This window comes from Bombus huntii, chromosome 10 (assembly GCF_024542735.1).
Source record: "Bombus huntii isolate Logan2020A chromosome 10, iyBomHunt1.1, whole genome shotgun sequence".
NCBI lineage: Eukaryota > Metazoa > Arthropoda > Insecta > Hymenoptera > Apidae > Bombus > Bombus huntii.
Genome location: NC_066247.1, coordinates 2,659,404 through 2,682,883, shown reverse-complemented (window position 1 = coordinate 2,682,883; position 23,480 = coordinate 2,659,404). Strand labels below are relative to the sequence as shown.

The 23,480-nt window shown below is 34.6% G+C and overlaps 3 protein-coding genes and 1 long non-coding RNA gene across 12 annotated transcripts; 2 read left to right on the top strand and 2 right to left on the bottom strand.

The window, feature by feature from the left end:
• The first annotated feature begins 497 nt into the window (after positions 1–497).
• On the top strand, positions 498–2,263 carry LOC126870643 (trypsin-7-like). The gene is made up of 6 exons (XM_050628549.1): positions 498–611; positions 873–955; positions 1,230–1,318; positions 1,393–1,651; positions 1,822–1,974; positions 2,062–2,263. Exons 1-6 carry the CDS (start codon positions 566–568, stop codon positions 2,203–2,205), a joined length of 774 nt encoding a protein of 257 aa, XP_050484506.1. The 5' UTR covers positions 498–565; the 3' UTR covers positions 2,206–2,263.
• LOC126870627 (uncharacterized) lies at positions 2,206–10,549 on the bottom strand. Of its 3 annotated transcripts, none has more exons than XM_050628520.1 (7): positions 8,816–10,549; positions 3,934–4,164; positions 3,707–3,848; positions 3,500–3,633; positions 3,173–3,376; positions 2,805–3,090; positions 2,206–2,711 (listed from the first exon to the last, which is right to left on the bottom strand). In XM_050628520.1, the coding sequence occupies exons 1-7, from the start codon at positions 8,836–8,838 to the stop codon at positions 2,403–2,405; spliced, it is 1,329 nt and encodes a 442-aa protein (XP_050484477.1). In that variant the 5' UTR covers positions 8,839–10,549; the 3' UTR covers positions 2,206–2,402. The 3 variants fall into 3 exon arrangements, with proteins under 3 accessions (XP_050484477.1, XP_050484478.1, XP_050484476.1); XM_050628521.1 differs by lacking the exon at positions 8,816–10,549 and adding an exon at positions 4,499–4,645; XM_050628519.1 differs by lacking the exon at positions 8,816–10,549 and adding an exon at positions 4,360–4,526.
• Positions 6,028–10,942, top strand: LOC126870655 (uncharacterized). Its single transcript, XR_007691384.1, has 2 exons — positions 6,028–7,131; positions 7,878–10,942. It is a non-coding gene; the product is annotated as an uncharacterized LOC126870655 (long non-coding RNA).
• Positions 10,704–23,229, bottom strand: LOC126870601 (serine/threonine-protein kinase 10). Of its 7 annotated transcripts, none has more exons than XM_050628432.1 (15): positions 22,653–23,182; positions 20,946–21,548; positions 20,697–20,861; positions 20,410–20,608; positions 20,192–20,322; positions 19,371–19,694; positions 19,121–19,163; positions 18,581–18,639; positions 18,076–18,160; positions 17,832–17,992; positions 17,247–17,761; positions 16,611–17,137; positions 14,237–16,464; positions 12,037–12,177; positions 10,704–11,949 (listed from the first exon to the last, which is right to left on the bottom strand). In XM_050628432.1, the coding sequence occupies exons 2-15, from the start codon at positions 21,102–21,104 to the stop codon at positions 11,878–11,880; spliced, it is 4,809 nt and encodes a 1,602-aa protein (XP_050484389.1). In that variant the 5' UTR covers positions 21,105–21,548; positions 22,653–23,182; the 3' UTR covers positions 10,704–11,877. The 7 variants fall into 7 exon arrangements, 3 of the variants coding, with proteins under 3 accessions (XP_050484389.1, XP_050484391.1, XP_050484390.1); XM_050628433.1 differs by lacking the exon at positions 10,704–11,949 and adding an exon at positions 12,416–12,489 and having other exon boundaries at positions 22,653–23,208; XR_007691373.1 differs by lacking the exon at positions 10,704–11,949 and adding an exon at positions 12,416–13,936 and having other exon boundaries at positions 12,103–12,177; positions 22,653–23,229.
• Positions 23,230–23,480: the final 251 nt, after the last annotated feature.

Below are 23,480 nucleotides of genomic sequence, written 5' to 3'. Positions count from 1 at the left end.
CTGCCAGCTATTGTTTCGCAAAACGATTGGCTCGAATCAAGCTTTATGAAGCTTCTTCGACACCCCTTATAGCTGTCCACGCTTCGTTCCTTTACTTTTTTGTAATTATTAAACTATGTACTTTGCGCGAGCTCTTGTGTTTCTTTGAAATCAATTTCTTTTACGTGCCCACACTAAAAAATTATTGTAATTGTAATTCTTATATAATTTCTTAACAGAATGGGAAAATGATCAAGAAATAAAAAATAATATATGTTGCTCTATATTTACGTACTCTATTTTTCGATAAATATTTCGATAAGTATTATTACGTCTGTTTTCCACGAACTTACGAAACTAATTTCTAAATAATAGCTCATTTAACCTGTGCGTGTAATCTAACGATAACGTTACCGACCGCCCCTCGCAAACAGTAATTTTACGACCGTTACAACAAATTCTCGTATAATTACGTTAAAAGCGTTTCATTTTCCGATAAGCTTCGGGGATAAATTGGGCAATCGGTACGTAAAACTCACTTTACGCTGGATAAAGCAAAAACAGTCACGAATAAGCTACGTTCAATATGAACGAACTTCTTTTCTGTGCAATTCCCCTTTTACTGCTCGGATGTAAGTATGCGAATATGGATATATTTTTCAGTATGTCGAACAAGACAGATCAGCATTCCTATTTTCAGCACTTCCATTTACAAACTTTTTATACGTGTCTTTTTATACGCTTGTGTCATTTTATATACATACGTACATATTTCATTCTTGCACACCAATAAAATAACGTCTTAACTTTATCCCGTACACGAAATAAATAATAACGATAGACGAATAAAACTTAAAAGACATGCTTCTGACGGGACTTTCGAATATCTGTAGCGAAGACGAGGGGACAGGAGCTGCCAGCGGTAGATCGAATCGTCGATGGAGCACCTATCAATATTACGGAAGTTCCATATATGGTAAATAATTATATCGATCATTAGATCTCTTATTTCTTAAATTAACTGAAAATATTCATGTATTTGAAAGATTTACATTCACAAACTTATGTTAAACTTATGCAACACGTCTTTCTTATTATTTCACGTGTCTTATTGTACTAACCTTTATACAATGACAGCACTCTCTCCCATCTGAAACGAATAATAATAAATAATAAAATTCGTTAGAGATAACGAGTAACTGACCAAACAAAACTAACGACGTTGATAATGGAATGATTATCTGCAATAGTTATCGTACAGAGCAAATAATGAACACGCATGCGGTGCTGGTATCATCAATAGAGAGTGGGGAGTAACTGCTGCTCACTGTGTCGTTCCGTAAGTAAAAAAACCTTTTCAAATTCGATTTTGAATTTCGTTTTTTGTGTTTAATTTTTATTCGATTGACATAGATTTATCGACAATCCCGAATTTTCGATAACCGTCCGTAGTGGATCTAGCAAATTCGATACTGGTGGTGTTATTCACAATGTAACGACGCTTACTTACCACGAAAATTACGATGAAGGAAACAACGATTACGATATTGCGGTATTCAAAGTGCATCCACCGTTTGAATTTAACAACGCGACACAACCTGTCAAGTTGCCTGAGGGCAGTGAAACCGTTGACACAAATTGGGGTTTAATCGCCGGTTGGGGCTACTTCATCGTAAGTTTATTCGTAGAAGGTCTATCCTCTGTTCAATATTAACTTGTTAATCGGGTCATCCCTTGTAACCCAGAAAGAATTAAATAGCCGATATCTTGGGCATAATAATATTTTTATTCAAGGGCTCTATATTTCTTACGTTGAATTGTAGCAGACAAACAAACTTTTAGGATTTCGATCCTGTATTATCGGAGACTCTGCAATACGTTATAGTGCCGAAAATGAAGAGAGAGAAATGCATGGCGGACTACAAAGGCAAATATGAAGTAACAGAGCGGCAGGTTTGTTACGGATTTTCAGAAGGAGGAAAAGATTCGTGCAAGGTAAATCATAATATATTTTATAACAAGCAGAGACATTGACTCTGCTCTGAAGTCTAACTTACTCTGAATATCATTGATCTTTTATAGGGTGATTCTGGTGGTCCATTGGTTAACAAGGGTATCATGATCGGTATAACCTCGTGGGGCCCCGATTGCGGTGGATCACACGAACCTGGCGTTTACACCGACGTTATCGGGCTAGCAGAATGGATTAAAAATAAAACTATGTGATCTTTTATAACTTGCACAATAATTTTAATAAATTTGCTTCACGGTTTCGAAACCGACAGTGGAATCAGAAATTCTAAATCGATCACGTCATTCATCATCGGCTTTATACAACATCAGTATCATTAATAAAATCAATATTATGAAAAACTTATAAAACTGTAATATTATATTTAACAGTTTTTAACAGTTATTTATATTTATACACTTCCTTTCGGTATGACTAACTCAACAGTTTCTTGATCTTTGGATAATACAAATCTAGCCCTCTTATAGTTCAAAAGATTTGCTTTCCTTTGCGCTGACCACACTTCGTATCCGAGTTTATAGAATTTTGGCAAACGGTCGAAACCTCCAGCATCGGCTAACGCATTGTTGTAATCCCATTGTTTGTCACTTAATTTGTGTGCATGTCTTTTCTTCGAGGTTTTTAACTTCATCTCTTCCAGCATAATTGATCTTGTTGGTAAGTTTGCTCTTTTCTCTAATAATGCAAGGAAGTATTGTATCTGGAAAATTTACATCTATATATCCGCTACTCGCATGTTTAATAATATTCATATACACGTTTAATATAATATTTAATATATCAATCGTATTACTTGCGTGTGAAACATAGGAAATGGAACAACGACAGTAGGCACTCCAACGATACACATTGTAGGATGGTCAATATTAATTAAATGTTTATATAAAGGAGTCACGAAGTTATTATCTACTCGAATTCCACAGTTTTCGTCTAGAAATGGAAAACTGTACCGATACCCCGTACAAAACATAAATACGTCCACCGTAATAGAATTTTGATCTTTTAAAAGAATATTCCCCTCCTCTATCTTTTCCACACCTAACACCTCGATTACGTTTGGTGGTAAGGGGCTATTTAATCTATATGCATTAAAAATATGATGCTTTAATTTCTTCACTGAAAATTAATTAAGTAACTATATTCCAAAATTATTGGAAGTACCTTTCATTATTATGGCTTAAATATATTCGAAATGCGTGGTGAGCCAAATCAAGAGCGATGTCGACTCCGGAAGCAGCTGCTCCCAAGATTAAAACGCTTTTACCAGAAAAATCTTCTGACTTTCGATATGAATGACTGTGTAGTATCGTACCCGGAAATTTTTCGATTCCTGGTATCATTGGTATGTAAGAATCGAAGTAATGTCTAAATCAAATGTAATTAAAACAAAATTAATAAAATATCATTGAAAAAGAATTAAATTAAATAAAAACGAAATTTAAGCCTATCACGAATCGTTACGATATTTAATATTTATGAAAAACATACCCATTACAGATCATTATAACGTTAAAGATACTTTCTTTCTCTTCTTTTGTTTTTACAACTTTTGTTCGTACAGCCCATTCTTCTTTGCCTTCGGCTGAAATTTGCAATCGAACGGATTCTACTCGTGTTCCAAACTATAACATTATACCTTTCATAGCAAGTCAATGAAAATTTTCTCACACAACAACGAGACTTATTCCCGCTTACCTGAATATGTTTAAGTAAATCAAAGTATTCCGCGTAATTCTGTAAATATGTGCGAACTTCCTGATGTGTCACACAACATGGTTCTTCAGCGTTCAATCTCTGGTAATCAGGGAAATTCATAATTTTCGCCGGTAAATTAGTTCTACAATGACAAATCCAGTATTCTGCTTCTATTTTTAACAGTTACTCGATAGACATAACATAACGTAAAATAAGTAAAATTAAACCTTAAGTCTCGATACATGCTCGAATGAACGGGCAAACCATTTTCGTCGACTTCAGTTGCTTCTTTGTAAACCCATGTACCGCCGATATCATTTGTTTGCTCGAACACATTCAATTCGAAATTCAAACTTCGCGCAAAGTGTCTAGCTGCGCAGAGGCCAGCTGCGCCGGCTCCTATTACGCATACCTTTCTCTTTTTCATCGATTCAGCCATTTGCAGATTCGTACGTAACCTATGCAATAAAGAACATTGCGTTGATTATCAAAGAAACAAGTATATACATTTATATAAGACGTTTAGACTTTATTTTAGGATGAACTCAAGTATTTCGTTTCTCTATAAGTATCTATCATAATTTCATATATAATCATTTCAATTTTAAATTGAATTAAATTACTTTTAAAAAGCATACAATTTAAACATTTACATTAAGAAACGAATAAGCGAAGATAATCGTGTATACATTGTTAATTAATAAATTAGTCAAATTTCAAGAGTTATCTTTGTAAGTAATCAGAAACACGAAATAGCTTTTGCTAGATGTTCGATAGCCGCTTGCAACTTACGCTTTATTATATATTTAAATGAAGGTATATCCTGGCACCTAACACAAAGGTTCGCATTTGCGTCAACAAAATTACAGCTTTAGTTTACTCCCGTCCTATTTTATATCTTTCGAGAAAGACACGAAGAGGAATTTAGACAAAGACGAAAACGGATAAAATAAAAAGCCACATTCTTATCAGCGTAATAATATCACTATTTTGCACTACGCGGTTAAGCGCGGTTGGCAGATGACTACTTTGATAAAGTTTTTACGAACTGTAAACACAGATATCTTGTTGAAATCTCGTAATTAAACTATTCCAACTGTAGAAGTAAAATATTTATTGTAGTATTTTTTATAACATTACCATGTAAATGATCATAACATTAGTCTTACAATCTATATTAATGCTCGATATTGAATTCAATTATATCTAGTATTGAGCAATTAATTGTAAAGACTCTATGTTACAACGATATATCTCTGCATATGGTTTTCAGTCGATGTCGCATCAATTAAGTGAGAATTATCATATAAAAAGTTATCTCTCTTTAATTACTCGTTTGTTAGAACTATTGTGTATATATATGTCGGAGCGGACATTAGAATTAGGGTTAGGAGCGTGAAACGAATCTTCGTTTGGGTTACACGTTGTCGTTATGCAATAGAGAAGACATTGACTAGTGCAAATACGATTATTATAGAGCCGGACAAGTAACCGTGTTACTTGTACCGTGTTACAAACCGTAGTTAGGCACTCGAGAAACTAATGACAATGATCCTAGGTTCAATCCGCGGTCGACGGGATGATAGATGAACGTACTCACAAAATCTAAGTCGGATGCGTGATATTCACTAGTCGTAAAGGGTTACTCCTTTCATCAGTGAGATCGCGAACGAGAATGCCTTTCCCGTCCCGATGATGCCACAGAGGAAAACTATAATGGGGTGTGTCTAAGGATACGAAATCATCGGATTCGTCGAGAAAAGCCTTCGTTCAGAAAGTAAGGGAAATTGACGTTGCTGCTAATTGGTCAATCTCCATATCGGTGGTTAGAAAAAGATGCTAGCCGCCTTCGAGGGAAAGTTGCTAGTGGGAGACGCCGCTCGTTGAAAAATATGTCTCCCCTATCTTCCCGTAGTTGGGACAAAGACTGTTTGTCTGTTTGAAGGACTTTAGTTAACTAAACCTTAAGATTTATAACGGGCCCTCGGGCTAGCCGAACATGTATTGCGGAGACGCATTGATATCTGGCAATCATCTTACTCGAAGAATAGGGTCTGTGTGTGGCGAGCCACGGGACAGAAACCGTTGGAATGTTTACTGTGGCGTGTCAAAACGAATATTTCCTTTAAGGAGAGCTATAGAATTATTCCATGCCTTTGTTAGACAAAGCGTTCATCCCGTGACCGCGGCTACGTTCGGCGACTGACCGTCGCCTCGAGCCCAAACTCATTATCACAACTCTCGAACAATTACAATCGGATTGAATAACTACAATTGTTCAATTACAGACTCCGGTGTTCTTTCATCTCCGACATATATATATGTCGGATTAAGGTTGGAATTTTGGGCGTTCGATGAACCTTCACTCAAATTTATCATCGCGGATATAGCTGATGTTTATTGGTACAAATGTGGGCACTACAAAAGGCTATAAGTAATAGCGGCTATCGGATGGTCGAGATGTTGATGACAACGAATTCAGGTTCGATAACGAATCCACGGTCCACGGGATGACGAATGCAATGTGATACACGAATAACTCCACGTACAAGTAAAATTTATCTGCATGAACTCCAAAAAAAAAAAAACTCCAAGTGGAACTGCCCTTATATATTCCTCTCTCCACCTCTCGGATCAATCTTTGTTTTTAGGGAAAGCCATATAATCATTCCATATCTCTGTCAGGTACACATCCCTTCCGTGACCGTGGCTACGTTCAGTGAACCGCTATGTCACTTAGAGCCCAAGCCCATAGTCATAAAGCCGGATTGGAACATTAAAACTATTTCTTACTTTTATTACTTAAGTGTAGCTATAGTAAAAATCTGAACCAGGGTATTGGAGTTTTTCCCAACATTCCAAAAGGGAAGTCCCGATGTCCTTTCATCTCCGACATATATACCAACTGGGAACTCTCTAGCTCGCACAAGATAGATAAAATTTACTTTAAATAACTATATCTGTCGCAAATTACTTTCATTCACATACCGAATAAAACAAACAAATATTAATCCGGTATAAACAACATCAAAACAATCGATTAGTTTGACGTTCGTTAGACACAAAATCAAGAAATCTTGCGTTATGCCTTGTTCAGATTAATCGAACTGTTTATCGATATAATCATAACAGTCGTGTACCATTTCGTATAACGCATACATGATATATTTATAGAAATTCTCTGCGACAGGTGTTGAAGTACATTCGTGAGCCACTGCATGTATGTAAAATTATAATTATAATTATAAACATAATAGAAATATTGTATATAGAATATATGACAGAATATAAAATACAGAAAAAGTAGAGGTTTGGGGGAACCAATATCAACAAGTACGAAACTGTAAATAGCAGGTCAAGGAAAGAACCTCAACTTCATTTGAAACTTGCAAGCATATTTCATGTCAGATCAAGTAACATGTTACGTCGCGTAACCCTCTACCTAGCCGAGGCCATACGCCGCAGGCAATATGGCTTATACCAGATTATGGCAATAACCAGATATCTTCGGATACTCGCAGCGTATCCTCCATAGTTTCAAGGACCTTCCATAAATCTAATAGATTTCCTAGAAAAGGTCCTTCAAACAAAACAAACATTTGGTTCGGAAGAATTTCTAAAGACTATTGTCTACCACGGCGAAAAAGGGAAAGTTAGTTTTTCTCACGTACGCTGCAACTTTCCTCCCACTAACCACTTTCTCTCGAGGGCGGTTAAGACCCTTCGTCTAACCAATTAACGACGAAGCCTATTCCCTCACTCTCCTAAATAACATCGGCACCAACAAATCCGATGGTCCCGTGCGCTAGACACACCCATCCTTAGCTCTCCTCCGAGACAGCATCGTCTCCCAAGACAGTACTGATTTTACATCCTTCGAACGGTCAACATCCTTCCACCGGGTATACACACCCGCAGATCAGTCACTCACTCATCTCGTACATACGCACCAGTGTAACTATCCTCGTTATAAGTTGTGGAATAAACGGTGAAATATAACTTACTACTGTGTCATATTCATATCAACCACCTCTGTTATCCTAACCGAAACAGGGGAACGACTACTTCGCGGCGTCGATTCATCGAATCGTAGCGAGAATTTACGCCTCTCGCTGACGCGTTTTCCTCGCGACCGCGTCTCTCCGCGAACGGTCGTAACATAACATAACAGTCAAATGACTCGATTAATGAGTATAAACGAAGAAACTTGGGAAAAATATTTCAAGAGAACCATGTAAATGAAATTTTATGCCGATGAAGAATTTCGAATTACTTTAGATTCCTAGAAAATTCAAGTGACTTGATAAATCTGAGCAAGGCTTTAAGGTCGCTAAAAAAAGCTAATAGAAGGGAGACAAAGCAAAGGGTCGTAGTAACAGGTAATTTGAAAAGCACAAGGTGGTAATACGCTGTTGAATCGTGCAGCAGCTTGGCGCGGGTGACGTGGAAGTAGAAATCAGTAGCACGAATGTAGAAGTAGAAATCGACCGAGGCGCACTGTCTTTGTACGAAAACTTCGTAATTCCATTTTTTTTCTCAACGAACGTTTTCCTTAATGTTATCTCTAGATTCAAATTGACTCGCACATTTTCTCCTTAATCAACTACTTCGGCAAATTTCTACATCTAATAGTCCACTTAATTATATCGATCTATTTTCAAATTCAAGAAATGCTAGTACGGTGTCTGTTCCGAGCGCTCATCACTGTCAAAATGGCTACTCATATGCACCACATTTGGAAAGCGACTATGTTACTGTTATGTTACTTAGTTGCGTGTAATCAACTCGTTTGTTGCATTCTGAGACGAATTTTAATAAGATCTATAAGATCGCACTCCTATTTCAAAAACATTCTTGCATGTCACTCGTTTCACTGACTTGATTTCTGTCAAACTTTTCCTCGCGTAAATCGTCGAATCAAACTCTCTATCGTAAGAAGTACGAGCGTGAAACTCGTAACAATTTTTATTGCACAAACACGCTTACTCAACTATAAGAATGCGTAGATATCCTAATACCTTGGATCGTTACTTGTATATATATCAACTGTTATATCACTTACACTCTGAATTCAATTTCTTGAACTTAACAACGAATAAATTCACTTACAATTCTTTATCTATGTAAATCATTCTATTTCCTATCTTTGTTAATAAAATACGAATTCATTATCTTTTCTTCGCAAGAACGACGGTCTTGTATTTCTTAAAGATCAGCCACGAAATCGATTACTGACGAAAAGGTTTAATGTATATATGTATATCTATGTACGTTGTATATGTGTAAAATAAACTCAATCTAAGATGAATAAACACACAGATGCGTAAAGTCGATCGAATACATACAATAAGGTTTAGAAGTAAAAAAAAAAAAAAATGCTCTGTTCTGAAATCATAAACGAGAATTTCTTTGTATACCGCTTACATAAAAAGCTTTATATTACACAATAAACGTTCGAGATGTTGATTCTTCAATTCCTTCTGAAATGTAAGTTTCGGAATAAAGGTAAAATTCGGAATATTTCTGATCGAAATTAAAATAGGTATAAATATTTAATAAATATTTTTGTAGTGTAACCGATTAGTACGTTTCATCTAAATCAGAAAATAAAATGAAGTATTAATTTCTCTCGTTTGTAAGACAATTTTTAGCAAGCTTCGTTTCTTAGTGTAAAATAATCTCATTTTCCGATTTCTTTCCCTTTTACTTGTTCTCAGTCTATTGATTTCTTAAGATTAGTGTAGAAGTATGCGCCTGCATGTCAGGTTGCGACTCAATGTTAAACATATTGGTAATAACGAAATTCTTGTAATGGATACAAATAAAAAAAAAAAAAAATCGTAACAAACAGTTTCCTGTGCTTAAACACTGTACGTACAACGATTAAGAACGAAAGAAGCATTCGGCAAAAAACAAGAAATAAAGAGAAAAACAATCCTAACGGTGACTATTCGCACAAATCGAAACAATAAAGTCGATTCCGACCCTCTTTACATTACATCGTATTTTAATCGTCGTAGTATAAATATTTTCAATCGAATATACAACGCACACGACAATGACTTCGTCCTCTTTTCTCTTCTGTTTGTTAATTCTTTGCAATAATTCTCACGTACAATGCACACGTGCTTGATGATTAAAAAATTCATTAGCCCTATATAAAATTCCCATATAGTCACTGCTGGAACTTGCGCTATCGATCCCCCGTTCGTTTATAGGTAAACGAATCTCCGGTCTACTTCCGTAGTTTCGTATTTTTCATACAATTGATCCCTTTTAAGAAGAACCAGATGCATCGTCCTCTCGATGAATAAAAAAAACATAAAATCTTTGACAGAATAGGATCCAACAGGCACGATTAACGAGTATTTTCTAACAATTGCAGCGCACGACACAAATTCGACAAAGGGCAGTATTAAGATTTTCTTTTTTTTCATATCATGCCTCATACTTTTCCTTTATATTCCCAAAATCTTAACGTTTCAAGAATACATATATGTACATATGCTTTGGCAAACGTCCTCTTTCCTTTTCCTTTTTTAATTAAATGAACTACTATGTTTTTCGTACTTCGTGTTATTTACGTCATACGTAGCATCATTTCCAACCAAGAAAGAACTCGAGCGAAGATTGATCGCAAAACACGCGGTCAAATTTCACTTGAGTTAGCCGTAACATCGCAAAATCATTTTACCCATGTGTGATATACATCCACGGTGAGAAGGATCATCCAACGAAATGGATCCATTTTCTACGTGTATCGCAAGAAACTGGGTAAATGAATTGCTCGCAAAGATTCGTCGTAAACATTATTCTCGATACGATAAAGTAGAATAATCAAAATATATCAAACAATTCATTCTGATTCTCTATATACAAAGTTCCTTGATCGATTATCGTACTAATAAGCACGATACCAGATAGATTAACGTGAACAAACAGAGATATAAAAATTAATAGTACTGTACAATTAAAGGAAATAAAGAAGATAAAAAGGGAAAACGAAAGGAAATATTTTATACAAATATGCTTCTTTACATCTAGGACGAGCGTTAGCCACACATGCTCGTTTTGAATACGCATCAAAGAAATCCTCTACAATGTCCTCGGACTATATAGACGCGCAGTAAGCAATCATACATTGTATATATTTGGCGTGAACCTTTGATTCGTATTGTTGAACGTTTATTTACTAAAAATATATCCGTATCTCGATAAAAAAAACAATCTATCAATGGAGATTTAGCGTTCTCTTTACAAACAATACAACTCGTTGAACATTCTAATAATGAAGACGCGACGATTACACGTTTGTTCAGATACGACGACGCTTCGATTCGAAAGTGGCACCTGAACGCTGCGTGCATCGGTTTAAAACACGCGCGCAATTACGATCTACATTTATGCTTGCTTCAACACCGAATCCTCGCAAATGCCTGTATCCTGACATTCGACAGCACAACAAGCATATACATGTATATACATTCGACAATCGAAAATATACTTTTTCCACGTGTGCATTATGTACGCATAAAATCGCTAGATATTCTACGAACACACTAGACACTGTCACGTGTATTCACGATAGGATGGTAAGTTGTCCTCGAATTATCTCAATGACTCTAGTTCAATATGCATGCGTATATAAGATGTAGAAAAAATGTATTTATTGTAGGATCACGTACACCATTGATCACGAGAACACGTTTGTTCTTCAAAGTTCTCAGGAGAAATGATCATCGGGCGGATTGTATGGTCTGTATGTATCCAGTATATTTTCGACAAGATCGCCGTAAGAAATTCATCTCATTTATATATAACAATTCATATTTGATATATAAAATATATCTTAAGAGAGAAAACCGACTTTCTAATCTCTTCTTCTTCTCTTCGTTTCTTGAAAACGTTAAAAGTTTGTTAGTTATTTCGCAGTTCGGTCACAACATATGTATGTATGTATATCATTGCAAAGCGATGCTCCGAAATCACAGATGTTCACAACGTTTTACATAGTTATCGGCATTTCATCGAATTAAAGAAAATAGTTCTTCCATGTATAACCGATCGCTGAATAGTCACACTTTGCACGCCAAGCATCGCCTATCGTGTGTTTCATGTTATAGATCTTATTACAATCAAAACGAATTACTCGCCGGTCCTTGTTCCAAAATTTAAGCCAGATCGAATAGCCGTGCAAAGAGCTCGCGTAACTTGACCTTCGAATTACCTCGACATTTGGAGCTCTGTGATTCATTCGTTATTCTTAAGGGGTAAGAAAATTTCATTTCGGTTCGACGATAGAGATTAATTAGACATTAACCCTCGCTCACCGAAGAAAGCGAACTACGTGTAGAACCAACTGTATGATGCGTCAAGTCGGTAAGATCTGCTGGTAAGCACAATGGTATCGCGCTTGGCCCGTAAATCGCCTCTTGTTCCTCCAGTTGTAACGCAAACTGTTCTTCCAATTTCTGTAAAGGAAAATTTTGAGATATTCAAATAAATAGATAATACATAATGTGTAAAATAGCGATGGATATAAACGGTGTTCCCTACGAATAAATTTCAAGAAAACTAAATCGCTTCAAAGAATTAAAGAGAAATGTATAGATCTCGTGGAGCTAATCGTTTAATTACTCTTAATCGCTTATACTATATCTATGCCTTATTTACTCTATATTCGCATCAACAGACGTTTTTTAGACTGACCTTGTTTATTACCTAGTAGACCGTTCTCATATCCAGTCGTGGAATCTCTTTCCCGACATGTTGCGTGTTGGATTCTTAATGAAAGAGGTACGTAATAAAAGTGGGAATAACATAATCTAACGTACACATTGGAAACACTTATATGAGAACCCTTGATATGTATAAGCATTTACCGCACATTTTTACTACGTCCGGTAAGTATACAACATATAGCCCACAATTATCACCGATTCACCCTGTTATGATCTTTACTTAATAACCATCGAAAAGCTGCTATCGAGATACGACACTTGCATATATTATTATCGATAATACAACGAACGATAAACGTCTAATTAAACATAAAGTCTGCATAAAGTACCATTCTATTTTACTAATAATAAGTATGAGTGCTTGTTAATATTCTGTGAACATTAATGATCGTCAACTGAAATATCCCGTGGAACTTTATGTTCATCAGCGATGGAAACTTGACAAATGTTCTGCACATGAACGATAAATCTACGACATCGTAATATAACAATGACATTTCATCCATAAGTTAATTAATGCCAGCTACTTATTCTTTAACATTTCAATACTTAGAGAACCATAGACTTTTACCTAGTAGCTAACAATGACACGCCCTTATCGATTTACGAATACGTGTTTTGTTGATTTTTATATCTTTTTTAAGAGTGGCAAACAAAACTGATGTTATAAATTAATTATTTCCTGGCGATATATTACTGCTCGTTCAAGTGTTATTCCGTACAAGCCCAAACAATATACATTTTCCTTGGAATTGGTTACGCAAAAATATATTAAAAATATATTAAATGTACATATATATGTATGTAGGGGAGAGGGAGAAGACAAATTCATACGTATACGTATGTACATATACATATATAGTAATGAGTGTATACAGCATTTAAACAAACGATAAATATTGGGAAATAAATGAAGCAACGGTGAGTAAAGCGGGCATGTTACCCTTGAATGCACAAAGCATAATTCAACGAGAGAAACTTCGAAATAATAAAAAGATAGGTCTTAAGAAAACATCTATAAAAATGTTGAATGAAAATCCAAATTTGTTTTCTGAAATAAATGCTAAATCGAACGAGACATCAAACGAAAAACTGGATTACGATAAGTTACAAGATTATTTCGAAACTTCTCTCTCAATAACGAAAACATTTGAAAGGAGACACAACAGAATATTCGGAGTATTTACTATCTACGAGACGAAGGAGGTGGTACCAGATCTGGTTTGGATCGACTTCGTGATAGCATGCCATTAATGGAACCGGTGTCCGAACTACTGACTCTTAGAGACACCCTTGGAATGGTAAATGGAGAAGGAGACGTTGGAGTAGAGCGGGGCAAACGCGGAGATTTCTTCCAACTTTCAAAATAAAAGAGAGAATAATCTATACATAAAAGGGGAGAAGAGAAACCACTACGACTCGAGGGCAAATAGTCTCGGTAACGAGCTTCCAATGCTTCCATTTCAGCCGTCAGCTCAGCTTCTAACTTCTATAACAAGTACATTAAGCTTATTTCAGTATAACCATGCTTGTTTCTATTAAGCTTACTTAAAAATCGCGATTCATTCATATCTCTTCTCGCGCTGGTCATCGATCATCGTATGAGCCACAGGACATGGAAACCTATGACTTCGCTCTACGTATAATCGTTATCAAGAAGATAAAAAGAAGAAAACATGAAAGAGTAGACAAGAAGACAGAAAAAGAGAGCAAAAGAGAGGAAAGGAGAAAAGAAAAGCTTCGCGAAATATGAAAGGCAAAGTAACAAGGAAAATTAATATTAATTTACCTGTTTTCGTGGCTTGAGTTGCCCTTTCCATTCACGAAGCTCTTTACCATACGCCTCTTCTAATTCCTTTAGTTTCAATGTCTCGTGTTCCATCAACATCTTTCTCTTTTCGTTTTGCAGCTGTTCCAGTTCTTTGATTGTGGCATCGCTTTGCGCTCTTACCTCTTCCAACTGCCGTGAATGCTTTAATTCGAATCTTTGCTGCTCGGCTCTATATCGTTTTTTCTCATTCTCTTGGAATTTTTTCAATTTCTCTCTTTCAGCATCGGGATCCGGCGCGATAATCGACGACATAGAAATCCTCATAGATTCTCTGAACATCATTTCACGCGCCTTCATCTCGTTGCGAATTCTTTTCGGCAAATTTCTACGTTCCACCGTCTGTCGTTTAATCAGTTCCTCCTCTTTTCGTTGATTCATTCTCTTCATTTGTTCCAATTCCTTTTCATGACGTATCAGCATCTGGTGTCTTTGTAAAAAGAAAATATCCTTTAGCTGTTTCTTCAACAACTGCTGTTTCTCGTGAATGTGCCGTTCTTCTTGCTCCCAAATCGCTGCCTCTCGAGCTCTCATCAACTGTTGCTTCTGCTGCAAAAATTGCCTTTCCATTAAAGCAATTTTCTCGCGATGACTATCAGATAATCTTCTCAACAATAGTTCATGACTTTCGTTAAGCTTATCTAAAAAGTGCTTTTCCCTTTCCTCGTGTTCAGCCTCCAATTTTTCTTTGCGTATCTTAAATGCACTCTTCCTCTTATCTTTCGGCATTAAATCTACTTCATGCTTAAGTAACTTTAGTTCCTGTTTCAATCCCTCACGGAACTGTTTCAATTCTCTTTCTTGCTCACTACGAATCTTTTTCGAAGCGAGCCTAAGATCGGCCTCCTGTTGCGCTTCCGCTCGCTCGATTTGTTGCCTCTGTTGCCGAGCGAGTGTTTCCAGATCAGTTTCGGCATTTCTTTCCAAAAGTTGTCTCTCTTGCTCGAAACGTTTCTCTTGTTGATCTTTGTTAAACTGTGCCTTTTGCGATAAATCCTGAAACTGTTTCTGCTCCATTTTCTGTAGCATCTTTAATTCCCTTAGCTCTTGCTTCCTAAAGATTTGATCGTCATAAACTTTACCGTTTTCATCATCGCCGTAAATTACCTTCGACGTCGTCGTAGTAACTACGACACCATCGATCTCAAACTTTCTAGTTCGCTTTCTCGTCTTTTTCTTCAAATTCATCATTTGAATATCTTCTTTCGTTCTTGTTGGTCGTGGTATATCACGATTATAATCGGGCTTCCGTCGCAATACTACTTCCTCGTCCACTTCCGCGGATTGTCCTTGACTTAGATGATTTTCCTTGCTGGATTCCCTACTATCCTGACTTATCGTGGTAGAAATGGATTCAGCATCGGAGCGATCTATGCTCTTACTGGGCGTATGCGACCTTGTCGATCCAGATTCACTTTGAGATCTAGATCCTTCGAAGCTATCCGGAGATACTCTTTTCTCTTTGTATCCTTTATTTACTTCTTTTTGTTTAAGCGTTTTCAACGTTTTCTCGTCCATAGGAGTAACCATTGCAGATTTATCGTTCTTCAACAAACCATTCATTTTCTTGGAACTTCTTTCCACTTCATCGATATCTATGGATTCTATAGTCGTCCCAGCAACTATCATTTTAGTAATTTCATCTCCGCTATCGCTTTTTGTACTCGACATTTCGATTAAGCTTGCGTCACTGTGAGAAGAAGAAGTTCGTACGGCTTCGTGTTTATTAAGTATCGAGGAATCTTTCACTTGTTCCTTATCTTCGCCGACGGTAACGACAGAAACGTGACTAGTGTCCTGCAATTCGTCTATGATCGGACTCACAATGAGAACCTCGGATTCGTCTAACTTCTTGCCAACTCTTTTAGAAACGTCTGTAAGAATTATAGGTTGCTCTTGGGGCATGTACTCTAAGCTATCTAAACTAGGAAAGCCGTCATCGTCGGTTGAACTTTCGTTCACTTGTGTTTTGTTTAATTCATTCGCCACAATAACAACTTCCGATGTTGGAGGAGGTTGACGACAAGAAGGACTCGCTGCCAGTGACACAGCATCGACAAGAACCGGAGGATGCGTCGTTACTACAGTTACTTGACTAACGTTGCTCGCAAGACTATTCGATAAATCTGGACTATCTGCTGTGATCCGGACGGTTGATGTATTTGGACGTATTTCTTGGTCGGATTTACCTGAAAGATCAATACGTATTCCTTTATTCCTATAAGTATTAATAATCCACTTCTAATCTTATAACATGAACTAAATATTTACGACTATTGTTATAAACAATAAACTAATTGTATAATGTAAAATGATAAAGTAACTTTGATTTTACCGGTAATGACAACTACATTATCACCGCTGCTTCTTCTCGAAGCATTTCTAATAGGAGTTGATGTAATTACTGATACATTCACTGAAGAACCTTTTTTCTCACAGTTTACGTTATCGCTGTTGCTCGTCATATTTTCGTAATTGTGTTCTTTACTTGGCCATTTTTTATCCCGTTTCCCGTCAAATTCGTCCGAAAAGTTTTCTAACGAAACATATCTGGAAGATCCTTCGCTATGACTTTTGACAACAGATTCTGGTTTAGATGTTCCATAATCAGTTTTAACATCTTCAGTAGAACATGCTTTAACGATATTTTTTTCGGATGCGCTTGCAGTTAGATCTCGTTGAGATAACGTCTCCATAGAAGAAACACTCATTCGCATTTCAGTATCCATCGAAAACCGTTTCTCTAAAACTGCATTTAACTTTTGCTCTACAGATTTTCGTTTTTCTTGTAAACTCTTATAATTTTCTTCTGATGAAGATTGTCCTTTAACTTGTATATCAGCTGGAGTTTTCTTTTCAATTCTGAAATTTAATGTCCTTCATATAAATAATTAATATTAAATTAGATATAAATTCAAACAAACATGTGCGAATATGTCGATGAAAATTTAACACAACTAGAAATAAGTACCTGTTCTTTTCTTCTAAAGACGATTGTTTATTGAATACTGGTTTCGTCCAATCTTCGGCCAATTCTAATTTAACTGGTGCTGATTTCCTTTTCTCTTCTAATGATAATTGTGTTCTCGGTGATGAATTCATCTTATTATCTACAGATCTTTGCCTGATATCACCTTTGTTTGCATCATCTATCTTATTCTTCTCTCTTTCATTATTATCTGGTACATTCTTTTCTAAACTAGGTAGTACGCTTGTTTTCTCGGAGAGCGCGTCTACACTTGTTTGTTCCTTACCTATCATTTCTTGAGCAGACTGAGACGGTTCGTTTTTGTCTCTCTGTTGCTTATCAGTAATCTTACATTCATTTAATACTTCTGCATCGCTTTGTTTATCAATCATTTTCAAATTATTTTCCTTATCTTCAATTTTACTATTCTGTCGCATAAGTGGCGGAGGAGGTGCAGGCCCTTTTTCTCGAGATACCCTACGTTCGTTTGTTTCATTTGTACTAGGAGGTTTAGGTGCCTGAAAATTAAATTACGATGTTATTGCTATTTATTTAAAAATATCTACAATTGATTAAAAAGAAATGTACTTGTTTTTTCTCAACAGAGACAGGTATGTTGTCTTTTGATTCTGCTTTACGTAATTTCTTGTTTCTATCCTCCTTTTCACCATCCCTGTTAATTTCTCGTTTATGATTTTCTTCTTTTTTCGCTGACACAGGTGATGCAACAAGATTTTCCTTTTCAGAAACTGAAAAAAGAAATATAAGCACAATTTATAATAATTTTCATCCTTACCTAAACGGCATTTAATATAGTATAAATCATATTTACTCTGAACATCAGCGTCACTGCGCATAGACGCAGAGTCATCTCCGAGTTGATCCAGCTCCAGAGGAAGCTGAGATGTACGTTGCTCCTGAAATTTGTATGATTCTATTTTATTTACATATGATTATATAATTCATACACACGATACAATTCATAATTAAGAATATCCAAACTGATACAAAATACGAAATGTAACTTCTAAGAATAATAAAGTATGCAAAATGGAGGAATTATTAAAATACCAAAAAAGATAAGAAGAATTATTACTTTACATGAATATGAAAACAAAAAATAGTGAGAATAAAAATACATAATTAATATATTTTTATAAAAATTGCCATAATATTAATTATGGCAAACATTATGGTCTAATATGAATAAATTTCATATAAAAATAGCTTATGCACTGCAGTTGTAAAAACAATAAAAATAGCGAAGAACTGTAATAATATGTACAAAAAATACATTGAAATCAAGTTACACAACACTTATTGCATAAGCTACTGACCTGACAAACGCAGGGATGATGGGGCTGGCGAGGCCCAGGAGAGCCGCATGCACAGCCAAATTATCCAAATTACAATACCATATTTATTAGGATATCATTAGATTAAATGTTACAAAGAAAAACAAAATGAAAAGTTTAATAAAATTTTTAAAATTATGATGTCAAATAGTACCATATGTAACAAATAATAAATGTAATAATAATTCAAATACATATTTATAATTTTTATGAGAATAAAATTACCGTATTAATTTGGCAAATTAAAGAGAAGCATACTTTTACAACGCATATTACATGCATGAATCTGTCTAAGATATTATGCATGTTCATCATGCATAAGTATAACAAAGAGTAATTATGTGTTGTATGAAACTGAGATGGAATTTATTAAAGATTTACATAACCGCATACAAAAATACTTCATTACAATTATAAACTTCCGGAATACAAATAAATATTTTTCATTTTCTAATCGTGTAAGAACGACTAATAAATTTGAACAATTCAATCTATGTGGTTTGTTCAAAAGCAGCTTACCAATCCGTTGATACTGTTCTCTGTGCTTTTTCGCTTTTTTGGCCTTCTATCAAAACGAAAGCGTGTAACAACGTATATACATGTTAATACCGTTTATAAAGCTCTATACATCGTTACGAATTAAAAGATCGCAAAGTTATAAAGCGTTATTTTCACACAAAGGTTATTCGAATAGAAAATTTTCATTTTTGCATCTTTTCTTAATTAACTAAATTAAATTAACGACAATTAACAATATAGAATTAAAAACTACCTCTGTTTCTTCATCAACCAATTCTTCCTCAACAACATCAGCCTTATATTCCAATAATAAATCTCTGATTGGTTTTGAATCCAAATTACGATTTATAAACGGATGTTTCAACAACTCATCAGCTGTAGGTCGCGACGTTGGATCCTTTATAAGGGCTTTTGCAATAAAATCATTAAAATCTTTGCTCCATTTTCCGGGTTGATCAAGTTTTGGTGGATCGCTTTTTTGTATTTTAAGAAGAACGCGCATTGGAGACATTTCATGGTTTGGTGGTTCCATTTGCGCGAATTCGATTAAAGTAATACCAAGTGACCAAATGTCTACCTGTATATAAGATATATACATATTTATATATTTATATGAAAAATATTAACCCTTTGCGGACGGGACGGTTCGAAGTCAACCGTACTGTGAGGCCGAGCTACTGCCGCGATAGTCATTTAAAATTGCCAGCGCACATTTCTGCTTAGACGCGTTTTTCATTCATAGATGTCAAATTCTAGACATATGTACATGCACAGATTCTCCACAGGATAAATAAAATAACACACATTTGAGTCTTTTGGTTCTATCAGTTGTTTTCGCCGAACGCGTATATGAGTTTCTCGTCCATAGCGATGCGTTTACGTGGGACGCATATATGAGTCGTTCAGCTTTATAATTGTTTTCGCCAAACGCATATATGAGTTCCTTGGCCAAATTGATGGCTTACGCAGATCACATATATGCGGCGGTAGCCCGCAAAGGGTTAATTATAAAATAAAAACGTAATATCAATATCTAAGCACAAAAAACATATAATTTAGAAATGTGCTACTCACTTTAAAATCATAAGGATTATCTCTAAATGTCTCACATAACACTACTTCTGGAGCCATCCAATATGGTGTTCCAATAAATGTGTCATGTTTCTGTAAAGTATGCTTGTTTTTTGCAGATACTCCAAAGTCAGCTGTGGACAAGGTAATTTTTTAATTTTTCTTTATATATAGAATATAAAATAGTAATTATATATGAATTTGGAAAGTATGAGGATTACCTAATTTTACTCCCCCTGCCATTGTTAATAAAACATTTCCTGCCTTTAAATCCCTATGGATAACTTTAGATTTGTGTAAAAATGCAAGACCTTTGGTCATATGTTGACATATATAGGCTATTTGTGGTTCTGTTAAAGCTTTTGCCAATTCAACCATTATAGAATCAACAGCACCACCATCACAATATTCTATTAACATCTATAAATTTATATTAATAGAATTATACAAATGCTAATTGAGAAATATAGATATTAAACCTATAAGTATTATATAACTGTAAACATACCCATAGTTTACCCTCAATAAAATATGCTTCATGTAATTCAACAACATTTGGGTGTTTACACTCTGATAAAATATCTATCTCGATCATAAAATCACTAAGATCATCTTCTCCTTCCAGTGCACACATTTTTGCAGCAGCAAGCTGTTGAGTTTGCCTGTGCTGTGCCTGAAATATTCAATACTTGTTTAATAAATTGAACAATTACAACTAGAAGCATTTGATTATGAAATTATATAAACAATGTATTACCTTATAAACTTTCCCAAATGCCCCATCTCCTAATTCACCTATCATTTCCCAGAATTCTTCTGGGTTACAATCCATTTTAATATTATTGTACAATTTCTTTTTCTTCGCGTCATTCCCACCGAAGTGGAATGCCTTTTTTAAATTTGATAAGAATGACATTTTTGTGATTCTTATTTAATATATTCGCATGTATAAAAATTACACTTCTATTACATTATGTCATAAAACTCAGTAATGTTTATCATTAGCAACAAATATGTACTTTACACTTAAACATAAATCTTATGTAGTTCTTAAATGATTCATTGTTATATGAAATCATTACAAGATGCATAAAATCATCTTTCCCTTATATATACTTTTGCATACTTTCCATTATTTTAACATATTTTCTACTAGAATAGAAAACATTCTAAAACACATATTTGGCTTATATCCCTGTTTCATACCAGGGGATTGTACCAAATCTCTCCCACATCTTGACACCATATAGTCAATATCCACTAATTAGCAAATATATTGTTTAAATAAATAGTAATGCAAATGTAAAGAATGAAACCCATCATTAACAATTTTTTACTTTTACTCCTAATATATATCAAGCTGAAATAAAGAAAAATTACATTAAAAATTACAATAATATATTTACAACATTGTCTAATATATTTAGAAGTGATACTACTAAGATGATATTTATTACTTCTTAAATTTAATTTAAATGAACTAAGGCATTACACATATAAAAATCATAAATATAATATGCATAAGGATATATCATACATTTTTAGGAGAAAAAGATATAATCAAATGAATAGAATTTGAAAAATACATATTAGAATATAACTGATATTAACAATATTAACATAATATTACTTATTCAGTAAAATGAGTAAATATGAAAAGTACGAATAAAATGCTTATGATAAAACCATTATATATATATATATATATCAAAAAGATAAGTATAATAAAAGTAATGTTACTAAATGCTAACATTCAATGCAAATTCAACAGTTTCTTATTAATTTTAGAAGCTCATACTATCTGATTAGTATACTTGGTTGCTTCACTGATAAATTGTATTAAGCTACACTTTTTAATATCTATTTACTTATCTATGAAAGGTTTAAGATATACATATAATCAATTTTATCTATTTATTCAATAAGAAATACAAATTTGATTGATCTACAAATAAAAAGAAATAAAGAAATTCTTTGAACTATAAGAGCAAAAAACTACGAGATCAGAAAAGTGCTGAGAATGTCAAAATTGACGGTCACGAGGTTGACACAATTTTGACAAGTAATCTACAGCCGTATCTGTCCGCCATCGTTTTGTAAATACACTTTCTCCGTCTTGTACGTGTTAGAAATCTATCAAAGATGAAATTTGTGAAAATAAAACTACATCAGAATCATCTAAATATTTCAGATGAAAATTATAATAAAAAACAATGTATCTACGTATTTTGAATACAACGACAAAATTTCCCGTCATCTATGCTGTTTGTTAGCTTGGTAAAGTCGACGTATTTCTCTCGATTCAAGGTTTGAGAAATCGCAAAAGAACGTTTTAATCTTAGTCATACGAGGCAGTGACACAAATACATCATTAATATGATAATGATATAAAGAATTTCTTGGATTTTTTTTCTTGAAAAGTATGATTTTTTAAAAAAAATCTGTAGACACATCCTCTGCTCACCTTCTCTTTTAATGATCCACCACGAAATAGGCACACTTCGTCTCGACTAATATCACCGATGATCCACTGAAAATCTTCAGATTCCACTGTTCACACTGACTGCACGTATCATCAAGAAATCCACCGTTCAAAATCCAAATATTTGAAAGAATGTGAAAACTATCGTGCGTGAAATCAGTAAACTAGACGGACCCGCACGTACGGCCATTTTCAGTAACACACGCACATCACACATTCTACTGTACCACGCCTGGAAGTGACGTAATCAATCGGCAAGTGTGCCTGTATTCTGTAAGAGGTTCTCTAACTTACGAATGCATCTTAAATGCATTTTTAACAGACTATGCAACCATTTCGCAAAATATCTCTTATGACAGTCAATGTATATATAGTGACTACAAAAAGCATTTGTACATAGCATTATTTCCTACATTTCGTTTCCATAGTATTAAATTTTTGTAGTTCTATGAAAGTATTATTAAACGTTACAACATTTAATATAATTAGACGCAATTAAGTAGTATGTAAATATTATTATAAATACAATGATGTGCAAATATTTTTTGTAGCTATATTTCCAAATCAGCTACAATAAAACAGTAATAATAAAATCTGCGCTTTACTTAGGAGATTATGAGCACCAAAAAAATTATATATTCTATGATTCTAGCATAAAAATTTCGTTTCCTTTTTACGATAATTCAATTTTTACAATAGCCTCACATACTGAGTAGCTCTGCACATATGAAAATTAAGCATTCGTTATATTAAGTTATAGAATTGATTTTACGATATGTCACTGTAGTTACGGAAGCCTTCTAAATATAT

Bases quoted from the DNA above. Each gene is read 5' to 3' on its own strand.
- LOC126870643 (XM_050628549.1), top strand. From the start codon at position 566: ATGAACGAACTTCTTTTCTGTGCAATTCCCCTTTTACTGCTCGGAT. The intron at 612-872 runs GTAAGTATGCGA...GAATATCTGTAG, and splicing joins TCCCCTTTTACTGCTCGGAT to CGAAGACGAGGGGACAGGAG. The intron at 1,652-1,821 runs GTAAGTTTATTC...ACAAACTTTTAG, and splicing joins CCGGTTGGGGCTACTTCATC to GATTTCGATCCTGTATTATC.
- LOC126870627 (XM_050628519.1), bottom strand. From the start codon at position 4,397: ATGTATACACGATTATCTTCGCTTATTCGTTTCTTAAT. The intron at 3,634-3,706 runs GTAAGCGGGAAT...ATAATGTTATAG, and splicing joins ATTTACTTAAACATATTCAG to TTTGGAACACGAGTAGAATC. The intron at 3,091-3,172 runs GTACTTCCAATA...TAATGCATATAG, and splicing joins TTAAGCCATAATAATGAAAG to ATTAAATAGCCCCTTACCAC.
- LOC126870601 (XM_050628432.1), bottom strand. From the start codon at position 21,104: ATGTCATTCTTATCAAATTTAAAAAAGGCATTCCACTTCGGTGGGAAT. The intron at 17,762-17,831 runs GTACATTTCTTT...TTTAATTTTCAG, and splicing joins TCTCTGTTGAGAAAAAACAA to GCACCTAAACCTCCTAGTAC. The intron at 12,178-14,236 runs GTAAATTAATAT...TTTCCTTTACAG, and splicing joins AACTCAAGCCACGAAAACAG to AAATTGGAAGAACAGTTTGC.